Below are 15,738 nucleotides of genomic sequence, written 5' to 3' on the forward strand. Positions count from 1 at the left end.
TTGTTACTGCTTACTTCTCTGCCATGTTCTCATCTGAGACTCAGATCCTCATTGAGGCCCATTCAAACTGGCAGAAAAAAGTTTCCGTTTTCTTGATGTCAGCCAGGTCATCTTCAGGTACCACAGGTCATGCTTAAGGCCTTGCCAAATGGATCCCCCCTCTTCCAACGTAGCAGTCTGTGTTCTTCCAGGCCAGCAGAAGAGCATCACTCAGATACTTCTCCATTGTCAAAGGGGTCACTTGATTAGGTCAGGCACATCCAGGACAATCTCCTCTTGATTACAGGTGTTCTGTCCATTGTATTTATTGTCATTGCTCACCCTCAAGAACAGGTTTGACTTTACTGTGAACATGTAGCATGAGAAAGGACCTTGAGAACCATGTTAGAATCTCATTACCACAACTTAAACCACTCACCTTAAACAAAAGTAACTCAAAATTGATCACAGATTTAAATGTAGAGTGAAAGACTATTAAACTTTTAGAAGAAAATATAGGAAAAATTCTTTGGGATCTGGAGTTTGGTGAAGAGTTCATAGACAAGATACAAAAAGCTTGAGCCATGAAGAAAAATCAATAAACTGAACTTGAAACTTTTCATCTATGAAAAATCCTGTTATAAAGATTAAAGACATGCTACAGGCAGGGGGAAAATATTTACACATCACATATGTGATAAAGAACTAGCTTTCAGAAGATGTTAAACAAGTCTCAAAATTCAGTAGTAAAAAGATAATCTTATTACAAAATGAGGAAAAGACACAAGATATATTCTACCCTCACATTTTACCAAAGAGAATATACAAATAACTAATTTTATAGAAGAGAATATACTTACAGCAAATAAAAAAGATTTTCACAATCACTAGCCATTAGAGAAATGCAAACTGAATCCACAATGAGATATCACTGTATACCTATCAGAACAGCTAACAAGACTGTCATGACACCAAATGCGGGTGAGGAAGCAGAATAATGGACCTCTCAAACATTGGTGGTAAGAATGAGTAGTACAGTTGCTCTGGGAAAGAGTCTGGAAGTTTCTTTTATAAAACTAAACATATATTATATATGACCCAGCAATCACACATTCAAAGCATTCATCCTAGAGAAATGAAAATGTATACCCACACAAAGACCTGCACACAAACGTGCATAGCAGCTTTACATATAAACTCAAAAACTGGAAACAACAAAAATATCCTTCGGTGCATGAATGGCTAACCAAAGTATGGTATATCCCTACTATGAATACTAGTCACCAACATAAAGAGAAAAATTAATCGATACTTGCAAACATTTGGATGGATTTCAATAGTATTATATTAGGTGAAAAAAGCCAATATCAGAAGGTCATATTCCATGAAATTGCACTTATACAATATTCTTGAAATGACAAAATTATAGGGATAAAAACTAGGGGTTGCCAAGGATTGGGGAGGAGGTGATATGTCTATGAAGTGGCTAGCTATGGAAGATCTTTGTGGTAATGTAATAGTTCTGTATCTTGATCTTGGCTGTGGCTACACAGATACATACATGTGATAAAATCAAATGTCACAGAAGTATATACACACATTGGGCCAATGTCAAATTTCTGGATTTGATAGTCCTAAATTTATCTAATTTTGCAAATTCTTATGAATCCACACTTACTTCAAAATAAAAAGATACATATATATATAATATATATATACATACAGAGAGAGAGAGAGGGCACCAACATTTAACTAAAAGGGGAGATTTACAAGTTTATTGACATATCTATATATATTTTTGCAAATAAGAAGAGTGTAAAACATCTTTTAAATTTTTGTAATGGTACCTACTTATTTGGTAAAGGCCTGGACTAACCAGTCTTGTGCTCATAACTCCTAAAGGCTCCTTTATGCAGATACTTGAATACAGCAACCTAGGATTTTGCTTATCATATTCAACATGTAAGGTATGAGACACGCATCTATATTTGCTCACTGTAATAAAATGCAACAATACCACAATGGCAGCTCTTAGGACTATAGCACAGCCTCAAAGGAGCCCATGGGATCTGAGAGGCATGTACACTCAGCTCATCTCTCCACTTGAAGTCAAACCTACAAATGCCCCAAACTGGGTAGATGATGGCACTGAGCTCCACACTACCACCAGAAACACCAGGTGAGTCTGAATCTATGGGAGTCTATAAAGTCTAGGCTGCACCAAAATTCCCAAGCTGGACTCCACTTCTAGTAACAACTGCAAAGTACTAGATGCCATGTTTTTTGCATATTTTTGCATGCTGTACATATTTTTTCTGACAAGAATCCTGTTAAGACTAATATTATTTCTGTTTTTATAGAAGAAGAAACTAAGGCTCAGTGATGCCAAGTATCTTGTCCAAGGACACTTAGTTAATAAGGAGTGGAACTGAAATTCAATTCCATGTCCAATTCCAAAGCCATGGCCACTCTATGTGTGCAAGTTTTCTAGTTTAGTTTTACATTTTACATTTTACAGGTTTTCTCAATGAAATGAGTAGATTAATCTAAGCTTTCCAAGTTACATAAAGTTCCACAGACTATTCAATACTCATGTAACATCAATTGAATCCACTTTCTCTTTTTTACTGACTGAAAAAAACCCAAAGAAATCAGGATTTTTAAAGAGCTCAAACTCATTAATAACTACTACACTGCAATGACTATTGAGTCACAAATTTTTGTTTATGTAAATGAAATAAATATTTCAAATAAAATCATTTCAGGGGCTATTTTCCTGAAAACTTTATTCATTCTGTAAAAGTATTCAGTAAACATTCATAACAAATTAATGAATGACTATTCTATCCAAACATGCCACATAATTTCTATCCTTTCCCCAAAATATCTTTGGATTCTAGAAAAAAAACTGTATTTGAAAGATGACTGAGATTTTTTTAATGAGAATAAATGAAGCTTAGAAATTATAGAAATTTACCTATTATTTACACAATAAATTACTTTGAAGAACAACACTTGGAAAATATCTAGTATGCTTGATTTAAATATGTAAAATGACTACAAAAATCTGGTATCATCAGTAAAGGACAATACAAGCAAAATACTAAGACAGTGATAACCCATGGGAAACCACGCCCAGACAGGGTTAGCTCACTGACTTACAAATTCTATTCGGAATGAGAGCCATATATGCTGAGTATACATAGAGAAGGAATAAGACTTAAGCTATATTCCATTTTCATTTTACCTACTAACATTGAAGAATATTGACATTCTTGGAAAATAACCTGAAAGAAAAATTACCTTCCCTCATACAGAAACTAGGATTTTGATAATCCAAGTTCATATTCTCATTTTCTCTTTCTCTCTCTCTCTCTCTCCCCTCTCTCTCTCTCTCTCTCTCTCTCCCAGAAAACTTCCCATTCCTAGATAGCCCACTTTCAACCCTGAATGTACTATGGTTGGTATACATGTGGCTACTTCTGTCCACATAAGACTGTAGTTCTACATAGTACAGGGTATGGTTAAAACTCTGTAACTAGATCATACAGTAGACACATAAATGCTGCAGTCTTTTTAGGGGCGACAGTGGCAATTATAAGGGTAGTTTCACGTTATTAGAAGAGAAAAATCTTTGTTGGAAATGCACAACTTCCTTAGTCAAGCACAACAGAAGACAAAATAGTGAACTGACTTGATGTGAAGTTGTAGAGTTCAGCTATGTTTTTGCTGGTGTTATTTTATATAAGAAAAAGAGAATCCAAGTTCATTTTCTCCTTTTTTGGCATTTGAAATGGCCCTAGACTTATCCCATCATTCAAAATTTTTATTGGCACCATCTTTGAAGGATGTAAATATAGTAGCTTTTCAGGTATGAGAAGGACCCTCATGGGAAACCATATTCAGCAGAGTTGCAGAATACTTTTGCAGCAGACTTTTTAAAATCATCTTTTCTTTTTATCTTGTTTAGACTCTAAACTTTTTTTTCTGGCCTCCACTCAACCATGACATATAAAACTTAAATGTACCCAAAAATAAGACCAACTACTTTTCAAATATGCTATTTCCAAACAGAATTGAATCAAAGCCAATTTTAAAGCTAAGTGCATCTACTAGATTGATGGTGATTACCGGTCTCATCATGCCAAAGGTTACCATAATGAAGGACCAAAGGGATAACATGTAGAAATGACATATTAGTTTCCTGTGAATATGGAAAGGGATCAACAAAATAATTGGAGATGTGGGGTTCCTTCTGGAAACCACTTTTATGTGGATATAAAAACTACAAAAAGCAACAGTAATTTTAGAAAAATTGAGAGGAATGCATTTCTTAGAGAAAATTACTAGATTAATAGCAGCAAGAACAGCAACAATAATAAATTGCCTTGCTTTAAGGACTAAAAACCTTAAGAAGTCTACAAAATGGTTGTTATAAAAATTATGCAATTGTCACTGGGCTTATTAATATGTTGAAAAATAAGACCTGATAAAATGAGAATAGTTTCGTGAATAACAGAATTGTGGGACATAAGAAATCATGAAGCTTAACTTCATTATGTTAGCTCTCCAATGCAACAAAAAATATTATTACAGTTATTATTTATTGAACATCAACCATCCCTTTACTAGTGAAAAGATTCTTAGAGCTGCTTTGGATTCTCCTGACATATAGCAAGACATGGCATGAGTAGACAGCATTATTGGGGGTGGGTGGGTTATGTAGTGCTGGAAATTGAACCCAGAGCCTTCATACTGAGCTATGTCACCAACCCTTTTTCATTTATGATTTTGAGACAGGGTCTCACTGAGTCACTAAATTACCCAGTCTGAGCTTAAACTTTTGATCTGATCCTCCTGCCTCAGCCTCCCACAGTGAGGGTGAGTTTACAGGTGTGCGCCACCAGGTGAATTGTTTTTATTCAATTGTAATGGTGTGAGCTAGAATTCTGGCAGTCTATCTCTGTTCAAATGTCAAAATAATGACATATGGCACTGCAACATAAAAATTTTCATACAAACTTTTGATAACTAAGAGTACACTCCTTGAAGATCAGTTATTTTATTCTCTAACACTTATCAAGTAATAGATAACATCTGCACAGGGTGATTTATTAGACTCCTTACCCAAAAATGCACTGGTTATGCTAAATACAGGTGATGCAAATCTAGCACAGTCCGTTTTCTGTGACAACATGCATAATCTCTTATCTTTACCTAGTCTTTGAAAAGAAATATTTAGCAATGTTCTAGATATAAAGCTACTGAAGCTCAGAACCCATAAATAATCTTCTTAAGAGCACATTTCTAATAAGTGACCAAGCTGAAATCAAGGGCCCATCAGACTCCAAACCCCTTACTGTTTTCATTAAGTGACAATAGCAAAAATCTCCATTTATTCATTAACTTACTCAACAAATATTATTAAGTACCTATTATGCTCTTGGCACTGAAGATAAAAAGCCTTGCCCTCCTGGGTCTCACATCCTAGAGAGACAGGCCATAAACAAATAGACAATGTGCTAAAGGAAAGCAAAGCAGGGTTAGGGCTGCAAAGAGTGAAGCAAGAATGAAGGTTATTTTATTTAGTACTCAGTGATGGCTTTTACAAGGTGAGAGTTAAACAACGACATGCATAAGAGAAAGAGAAAAAGAAAACATCATGACGACCCAAGGGCAAAGGTATACCAAGGAAGGGACCCAAGAAGCAAACAAGCACCAAGTCTCTGAAATGGGATTATGCTTGCTCTGTTCAAGTTATGGCCAAACCGCAGTGTGATTCTAACTCAGTAAATAATGTGGGAAGGCTTAGGAGATGCAGCTGTGGTAAGGCTCAAACTATTAAAATGCCAACACCAAAATGAAAAGTTGGATGATGCAAAGTTTATTTTAAGGGTAATCGGAAGCCATTTAGATGTATATGAAGAAAGGAATAGCAAGTTCTAGTTTGTGTTTTTTAAAGTTGGGGAAATAATACATTTTTAGATTTCATATTGAAATGGAGTGGGTAAGATGCTAAGTAGACTGTATCCTCAAAAGAGCGAAACGCCTACTTAAATCACTACTTTTGTGGAGAGGACGCAATACAGGATTGTGACACATTTAGCCCCTTTCCTGATCTTTTGCTCCCCAAAGGCTCACAGCACACGTGCTGGCACTCAAGGGTTCCCATGCTAGTATCTGTCCTGCTCCTCTTGATGTACGAATGCTAACACTAGGGGTTTTTAATTCCTCCTGCCCACAGGCTCGTTGATCCTCTTTCATCATACCACCCATCTTTAGTGTAGGGCTCAAGCAGGAGTTCCATATATACTTATTCATCTTGATTATATTAAAAACATGTAATATTGATATGGTTTGTCATTTTAGAGCTAGTAAGATTTTCAAATTCAATTATAATGCAGACTATTTGAAGTGTCTATTTAGCCTCTTGAATGTGTATTCTGGGGTTTAATAAAGGGCACTTTCTATTCCAGTAATCTCTGTCTGATTTCTATTTTTTAAAGACTGAACAAAGTGGTAACCAGGACCTCCCATGTGTCTGTTGCATAACCAAGCTCATGATCCACCTGCTTTGAGAAATCTGATAGTATACCAAGATACATCCTGCCCAGAACAATGACCTTTCCTCTGTGCACATCAAACTGTTAGCTTTGCTTATGAATCTCAGCAAAGGATATGAATAACTGGTTTCTGTACATTAATTTTGGACCAAGGTGCTAAAGGCCACTTAGCTGTAATACAAGAATTTGATGCAGGTGTTTATTTACAGCATTACTGACTTCATGCAGCCAAAAAGAACTTTACCAACCCTCTAGGTGAAAAACTTCCACTGAAGTAATAGTGTGGCACTTGTGTGGAACCTGTTTCACAACAGCAGATCATTCTCTTCAGCCCCTTACCTAAAACCATCACAACCAGCCATGTTCCACAGTCAGGGTTCTGCAGAGTTTGGAAACTCGTCATACAGAACATAACACTCTCATCAGGATATGAGCAACACTCTTAATTACAACATTCTACAACACAACATTGAATAACTGCAGTGAGGAGGGTAAACTGAGATCATAAAGACCTTATATCAGTTCTTAGATTTTACCACAATATTAGTGCAGGTCAGGTTTTGCCTCCACTTTACAAGTTCTCAGAACATTTTGGCATTTGGAATTTCACATGTGGGATTCCAGGCCTGAATCACACAAAAACAATTTCTGTGTTCCAATAAAATTATGTCATTTGGAGTTACTGGTATATATTGACATTTACAGGGTCGTGTTTCACTGGTGTACACGCAAATCTATATAGTAAGCAAGGTTAGTTAACAATTCATTGCATAAATTTCTGGTATGATATTCAGCTAGTTTCAAAGAAGCTAGAAATAAGCATGTGCACACACAAAGGAATGTGTGTAGTTATCAATCACGTGTTACAACAAAAAAAAACTGGGTCAGAATGTCAAAATCAAATTTTAAAATTAGTACATAGTATTCATTTAAAAGATCTTTTCTTTCTCATTGGTTTTGTTCTTTTGTGAGTCCACTTTATTGATAAGAAAGAAAGGACAAGTTCTTTAGAGTAACTATCTAAAGGAGCCCAGAATAAAGCAAGGTCTCAGCTACCCTGCGTAGTCTTCCAGGTCACTTCCCTGAGATCCTTCTGGGGCTTAGAGTTGACCATCGCTCCCATGTGGGGCTATCCCATAGTGATCATCGGGGCTGAACAAACAAGGGAACACAGAGAATACAGGAGGGGGTACAGCAAACAGGTACCAAACATTAGCCCAGACTTGCTTGTATGCAATTTCTGTTTTCTAAAACTGGTTCAGCCAGTGTTAGTTAGTTCCTGGAGTTGTTTTTTAAAGCTACTATTTTGTTAAGAGAAATATTATTTTTAAAGGTGGTTAAGACAAGTTATTAAGTTTTTAATTTTTACTTTTCTTTTGAAAATAAATTAAACAACAACCTTTTGGGGGGGGGGTACCGGGGATCGAACTTGGGACCTTGCACTTGCGAGGTAGGCAGTGGAACCACTCAGCTAAATCCCCGGCCCAACAACCTTATATTTTAGATTAAGAGTTGATTTGGATTTTGGCTTAGTATTTATAAAAGAAAAGAAATCTGAGTGTGCTTGTAATGAATGTTTCTGAATGTACTTTTTTTTGTTTTTTTGTTTTGTTTTTTGGTTTTTTTTCTGAATGTACTTTTTATAATGAGAGACATACAGGTATGTATAAAATCTGGTGTCAGAAACAATAGCTTATAAATTCTATTATAATAATTTTTTTTAAATAAACCCTCATTTAGCCACCCTGAAGATTTAAGTTTTATGTTTAAGTAATTATTCAGATTGGAATGAACATGATCAGAGAAAATGTGATGGCATCATCATCATCTGTTTTCAAGGTTCTAAATGTAATCTAGATAAACATTCATGCTGCTCTAGGAATATTAGGACTTGTGTACTAACAAATTCCTGTAATAAGATTTTACCTCTACTTGTCTCTTAATCATGGATTTTGACACCTAAGATCTACTGAGTACGGAATATTAACAAAGATATAAGAAAAATTCTTTCATAATTTCCAAATTTTATTCTTGTCACTGAATCCTTTCTCAGTCACAATTGCACCTATCATTCAATGTGAACAAGAAATCACTTAACCTTAGTGCCCATCCAAAACAATGCCATGCTACACTGAAGTAATGTCACACTCTGCAGAGAAAAGCTACTTGCCGGGGGTGAGTTAAACAAACCTCACTGAAAAAAGAAATTAAGACTATTAACATGTTAAATTAAAATGGAGATCACACCTAAACATCTGAGCAGACAGAGCTAGTGAGGCTTCATAAGTGACTTTAAATTTTAAGGTAAGAAAAATGTAATGGAGGCTATTTCTTTACTTTTCTTTTTTTTTTTTTTTTGGTACTGGGGACAGAACTCAGGTCCTTGTGCTTGCAAGGCAGGTGGCGGAACCACTGAGCTAAATCCCCAGCCTGAAGGCTATTTCTTGTAAAGGACTATATTAAATAAAACTGAAATAAGGCTAACCAATCAGAAGCCATCATACTAACTTGTATTAACTAGGGACTCTGCAGCAGGTCAGAGCAAATAAGGCAACTGTTTAACTATAACTAATTATATTTTGTTTTGTTTTACTTTCATGATCACTCTTTTTAAAATCTTCCCTTTATGCTCCCCCATCACAACTTCTGAATTACTTCTGGTTTGGAGCTTCCCAATTCATGAACCACTGTTTGCTCAAATAAATCTTTAAACTTTTCATTATGCTACTGTTTACCTTAAATATTCTGTGTGTTTTCTTTAGTGAGTTACTTATTAGCTCAAAACTTACACGTCCATCTAGTCAGCATTATGAGAATTTTGGCCACTGAAAGGAGGAGAGGCTATTACTATCACTACAAGGCTCTAAAACCGAGTAGTGCTTTCTAAAATCTTCAAAATTACCCTACATTTCACTAGTTACTTAATTTACAGAACTATGCAATCTCAAGTTAAATATTTTGATAAATATTGTACATATTTAAGTTATACAATGTGATAATTTGATATGCATATACACTGTAAAATTATTACCACAATCTAACACACCATCATCTCACATAGCTACCCATTTTTTGTATGTGTGGTGAAAATGCTCAATATCTACTCTCTTAGCAAATTTCAATTACACTGTACATAATGCTATACCATGACGTCCAGAAATCATCTTATTACAGAAAGTATGTACCCTCTGACCAACATCTCCCCATTTTCCACACTCCCAGCCCCTAGTAATCACCGTTCTGCTTTTGAATTTGACTTTCTTAGTTTCCTCATATGAGATTATACAGTACTTGTCTTTCTGTATCTAGCTTATTTTACTTAGAATAATGTCCCCCAGGCTCATCCATGTTGCTGTATATTATAGAATTTGTTCCTTTTTAAGGTTGAATGTTCATACATATGGAGTCAGATAGAGAGATAGATAGATATAGTTGATTTCATTATCTTGGCTATTGTAAATAATGTCACAATTAACATGGGAATGCAGGTATCTCTTCAAGGCAAGGATTTAACTTCCTTTAGATATATTCCCAGAATTAGGGTTGCTGGACCATATGGCTTTTTTTTTTTTCCTTTTTGGTACCAGGGATCGAACTCAGGACCTTGCACTTGTGAGGCAGGCGGCCCATATGGCACTTCCATATTTAACTTTTGAGGAACAAACCCCTATACTGCTTTCCATAATTACACTTTCTAATTTACACTTACACTAACAGTGTACAAGGATAACCTCGTCTTCCTACCCTCAGCAGTACTTCTCATCTGTCTTAGTTTGCTTTGGCTGCTGTAGTAGAATACCACAGACTGGGTAATTTATAAAGAACAAAAATTTATTTTTCACAGTTCTGGAGGCTAGGAAGTCCAAGACTGAGGAAGAGGCTGCCATGGGGCAAGAGTCTTCTTGCTGCATTATGACAGCAAAAAGCATTAATCGGGCAAGAGGGAGAGAGAAGGGAGACAAACTGATTCTTTCATAAGGAAAGCATCCCCATGACAATGGACACATCCTCACAATAAGGGCAGTAATCCATTCCTCATGACCTAATCACCTCCTAGAGATTTACCACTCACCACTGCTGCACTAAATTCCCAACACATGAGCTTTGGGGGGACAAACTCAAACCACGGCATCATCTTCTGACTTGTGATAACACCCTATACTGCTAGGTTTTCATTTCCCTGGTGACTGGTGATTTGAGCACCTTTTCATATACCTATTGGCCACCTATGTGGCTCTCTAGGAAAATGTCCATTCAAGTCCTCTGTCCATTAATCGGGTTGCATGCATACCCTGTACATAGTGTTTTGGATATTAACCTCTTCGTGTATACAAGATTGAAAATACTTTCTCCCAACCCATAGGCTGCCTTTTCATTTTGTTGTGATTATTTCCTTTGCCTTGCAGCTTTTTAATTTGATGTAGTCTCATTTGTTTCTTTTGGTTCTGTTGCCTATTTCTTTGGTACCTATTTTTTTAAAAATCACTGCCCGGACCAATGTCAAAGATCTTTTTTCCTTTGTTTTATTCAAAAAGTTTTAAGGTTTAAGGTCTTATTAACGAAATTAATCATTTTGAATTAATTTTTGTATACGGTGTAAGATAATATGGTGTGAGATAAAGGTCTAATTTTATCCTTTTACATGTGACTATCCAAATAAAATTTTTTTAAATTGTGATTCTGGAAACTTCAAGTTTAAGCAAGTGAGAAGAGGAAGATTTACCAATTTTAAAGGAATTTAGGATCATTTTTAGATGTTATCGTATGCATATAAAACATTAAAACATAATTCAATAGTAATAGTCTGTTTAATAATACTTAAAGCACCCATGGAATTATAAGAAATTACTTTTGTACCTAGTTTTAGACTAAATGATTTACTGTATCTTCCTTAATCCTTAAGTTGCATATTCACTGCTGTATTTTCTTCTAACTGCTGTCACTTAAATTGTCATGCAGAATAGGGCAAATCAGGGTCAGTTTATATAAGCGGCATCAATCTGAAGAACTTCATCAGTCTTTATTTCAAGGCATTATGCAAAGAAAACTGACATTAAGAGAGCCTTAACTGACAGCAAATGAAATCAATCAGCAAATCACTAAGCCATAATAAACTCACTCAATTTGTAGATAACCCTTCCTTTTCCAGGTCTTCACCCAAGCAGTCCATCAAACACTGTTTTTTGTCCAAATAGCTGAAATGAATAGCAATTCTAGTTGTAGCACTTGAAAGTTCAAGTGCTCACAGGCTTCAGTCTCTCAATAATAAGCTTTAAAAGGTATTACCTAGTAAGGTTACATTTTTACTTAAAAATAGGCTTCGAAAAAAAAAAGATAAAGGGTCAAGTTTAGGATTTAGTTTCTGCCTCTTAACATTAATGACAAAAAATTACATTTCTATCATTTAGCAGGTTTTCTACTTAGAGACACCTAGAACTGAAAGTTGTAATAAAAAAGTAAATTTGTACTTTAATATGTTTTGTAATTTTTGTTTTTTACTAAATGCAATAATGTCCATCTCAGACATTTCACATACAGGCAAATACTGTCATCTTTTACAGAGCTATAATTTGAAGCCTCTCCCCCAACACACAGATATACAAAAATTAAATGGTATAAATAAAGGCAACAAAATGATTTAAAATAAGAACATGGTAGTAATGTTTTAATTACTTCATATAATGACTAAAAATAGAAGTACAGAGAGAGCATTTACCGCCTAAGTTTTGGCAATGACTTTATACTGAACCAGAAGGAAACATTGATGTTGTTGAATATTTTATTCTTTTGAAGGCACGAGTTGAACACATCATCAATCAAAAACCACCAAGAGTAAAAACACTGAAACATTCCTCAGTGTACTTAGGTCACTATTCCTGACCGCCCCCCCAAGCCTTTGGCAGTTCAGCCCACCACAGTTTATGTTAATACAGCATTTTCTAACATAAAAAACAACTTCACATGCACATTATCTCATCTGATCTCCCCACAGTGCTGTGAGCCAAAGCAAAACAGGCTTCACTGTCACCATTTGCAGCTGAGAAAATGGCAGTTCAGTGCTGTTGAGTGACTTGCCAAGGTGGTTAAATTACAGAGCCAGGACTTGGATCCAGGCATTCTGACTCACCACATGTTTTCTTCAATACTATCTTGCTGCCTCTTTACCTCAGAAAATGGAATTATTTTATCTTTCCCAAATACTGTGCTGTTAAGAAAGTAATTCCCATTCTGACCAACATGGTGTTTCTAGCGAACTCAACGATGGACAGAAAATTGCATAGATTCATGGTTGCCCACTTCCCTGTAATCTAATTTAGCTGCTTGTCTTTTAGAGAGCAAAAGTCTCCACCTGAAATGGAAAACTAAGCAATCTTACACCTGACCCAGGAACATCTATATGTGAAATATTTAAAGGAAAACAACTGCAAAAATATATATGTGCTATTTAAATTTGAAGTCCTTTCATACATGTCATATGATCCTCACAATCCCAAGATACAGCAGAGAACATATTATCATCTACATGTTTCAGATGAGAAAAGTGACATGCTGGAAGAGCTAAGAGCTCACAGAAAACAGTGATTCTAGGATTGAACTCCAGTAGCACTTTCAGCATCACAAGGATAATTCATATCCATCTTTCTCAAGAAAGGATAATGTTGTGTTCTGCAAGAAAAAGTTAACATTTCCATAAAATATAAGAAATTCTGCTATCTGTGTCATTTATGTCTAGAGGAGGAAAGATTTCATCCATTCTGTAGTCAGTCCTTCTACTTTCTAGCAAAGCTGTATCACCTCTCTAACCTTCTACAACACTAATAATACTGATTCTCATTCGATACTAATTTTCTTATAATTATTCTTCCTTAAACAAAGGAATAAGTGATTTGAAAAGAACAGAAGGACTTTATGAATCATTCCTAGTTTTTAAAAAATTCCTATCAGACTTTTACTTAGTGCTACTGGTATCAGATCTTTTCCATAGAGGATGTAACTCAGCATGTAGGCTGAGTTAAGAAGCACAGAGTGTGAGATTTTTCAGAACTGTACCAGAAACTTTACAAAGATGTAATTTCTTGCCCTCATATGTCATTTTGTCCCTTTCAAAAGGCAGAGAGCTGAAAGTCCTAAGGGAGGTAAAAAAAAACCACACCTAGTTTGAAATATAGTCTATAATACAAGATGTAAAAATGTCCCATCTGCTAAATATTTTTTTAAAACCTTTGTAGAGCTAGTAGCTTTAACAGATTCTTTGTAACTATCAGTTCCCAAGACTATCTTTTAACAATGCGCTTAAAGAAAAATATCTTAGTTCAATAAATCTTTTAAAATATGGAACCCAGGAATTTTATAATGTATCGTGTTAAAATCTGTATTTATTGACAAAAAAATCTATGATGTGTTATTAGGATTAAAACATGCTTACAAAACAGTGTGACCCAGTTATTGTTTAAATACAAATAAAAACATATTAAATATAAACTATATGTGCATATTTGTATTTATGGCCAAAAATAACTAGAAAATATATATATATCAAATGTTAATATTGGCTGTTTTTGAATAGTAGAATTTCAAATGATCTTAAATTTCCTTTATACTCCTCTAAGGAGTATGATTTTTTATTGTCCAAATCATGTACAATTTTTGTAATTTTTAAAAGCTGATTTTAACATTAGTAATCTATCAAATTATATTAAGGCAAGTATCATTATACACCTAAGTAATCAGACTTTGTATAATATCAAATTGTTATGTAGAATACTAATGAAACTGCATAATAAAAAACTTTAATCAGTATATCATATTCTCTTTATTAAAAGCTATTTGTTATATTTAACAATATTTTTCATTCAAAAGAGCTCATTTTCATATTTAAAAAGATGATTAGCTCTCAGAAAATTCACTATGTACATGGGATAACACAAAGAAGAAAATATCAAAACGGTACAATCTTTCAGACGAAATTGCCTAACCATCTCTTTAGTTTCTAAGTATGCCCAAAATGTGGAAATCTTTTGCAGAGCAATTAGAAGGCTGTTTCATTAAGGAATGCAGTAGAGAATATATGTAAAACTTTACTAAGAATAATTCTTGATATTTTTATTCCCTGACAGTTTAGACACTGATATCATTTATTTCATCACTCTATATATAAAAAATTAGAATTCTTTTCAAAATGCTCTTTATTTATCTATATAAATATAAAAATAGCTCAAAGAAATTTATATGCCTGAAAAACAAGCATAAATATAAAATATCATGGTATCCCAAAAGTTATAAGTATAACACATATTAAAAACCATTCTAATTTAAGGAGTATGCGATGGCACCGTGATTAGGAGTGATTAAAGGATTACAGTACTGTATTTACAGGGAAGACTTTGTTATTTAAAATCTTCACAAATAAGTGGTTTCACAAGGAATACTCTCTAATGAAGTGTTTATAAACACATACTTACAAAATATACTACATTTCCAAAGGTATAGACATTTATGTACTAAGCCTTAAACACTTTGACGAGATGGTTTGGAAGGCTTTCTTTTTAAATGATGTGGGTCAGAAGTAAAAATTAATGCCAACTTTCTTAAGAGCATGCACAACTTGGACAAAAGCAGCTTCCTGATCCGTCTTGCCAAATGCCTTTAATCAAGTATTCATTCATCCATATATACTGAAGCCTTCCTCCGTGCTAGGGATGATTCTGAGCTCTGAGAATGTAGCAGTGATCAAGACCAAGTTCTGACCTAATAAAGCTTTTGCTTTAGGGGAGAGGTAACAACTACTGAGTATTTACAATGTATCTGTTACCATTCTAAGCACTTCCAATGGATCAGTACATTTAATCATCACACTAATGATCACACTATGAGTTAGGAACTTTGACTATCTTCTTTTTTTTTGGTACCAGAGATCGAACTCAGGACCTTGCGCTTGCGAGGCAGGCGGAAGAACCACTGAGCTAAATCCCCAGCCCCTGACTATCTTCGTTTTAAAGATGAAAAGGCCAAACAAAACATAGACAACTTAAGTAACTTGCGCATTTAACCCTCTTTCGGGTTTCTTACTCTCTCCGTTATTTCCACACAAATAAAACTGTATTCTATAAGACCCTACTTTTATTCTTTTTCTCTCTCAGCCATCTTAAAAAATACACAAACAAAAAGCCAGTAAGACATGGTTTACAGAATGTAA

The 15,738-nt window shown here is 34.8% G+C and overlaps 1 protein-coding gene across 19 annotated transcripts in view; it reads right to left on the bottom strand.

Moving 5' to 3' along the window:
* The window catches only part of Ccdc171 (coiled-coil domain containing 171), a 361,174-nt gene that overhangs the window by 75,892 nt on the left and 269,544 nt on the right, over nt 1–15,738 (bottom strand). For 2 of the 19 annotated variants that reach the window (XM_087183888.1, XM_087183890.1), the window contains one exon: nt 11,662–11,737. The exons of the other annotated variants lie outside the window; for them this stretch is intronic. In XM_087183888.1, the coding sequence (XP_087040014.1) occupies nt 11,696–11,737 (42 nt within the window). In that variant the 3' untranslated portion in view covers nt 11,662–11,695. Of the gene's footprint in view, nt 1–11,661; nt 11,738–15,738 lie in introns of those variants that run through there. 19 annotated transcript variants of the gene reach the window in all.

This window comes from Heterocephalus glaber, unplaced genomic scaffold (assembly GCF_053883595.1).
Source record: "Heterocephalus glaber isolate CG9 unplaced genomic scaffold, H.glaber_assembly_v1.0 deba00001481, whole genome shotgun sequence".
In the NCBI taxonomy this organism is placed as follows: Eukaryota; Metazoa; Chordata; class Mammalia; order Rodentia; family Bathyergidae; genus Heterocephalus; species Heterocephalus glaber.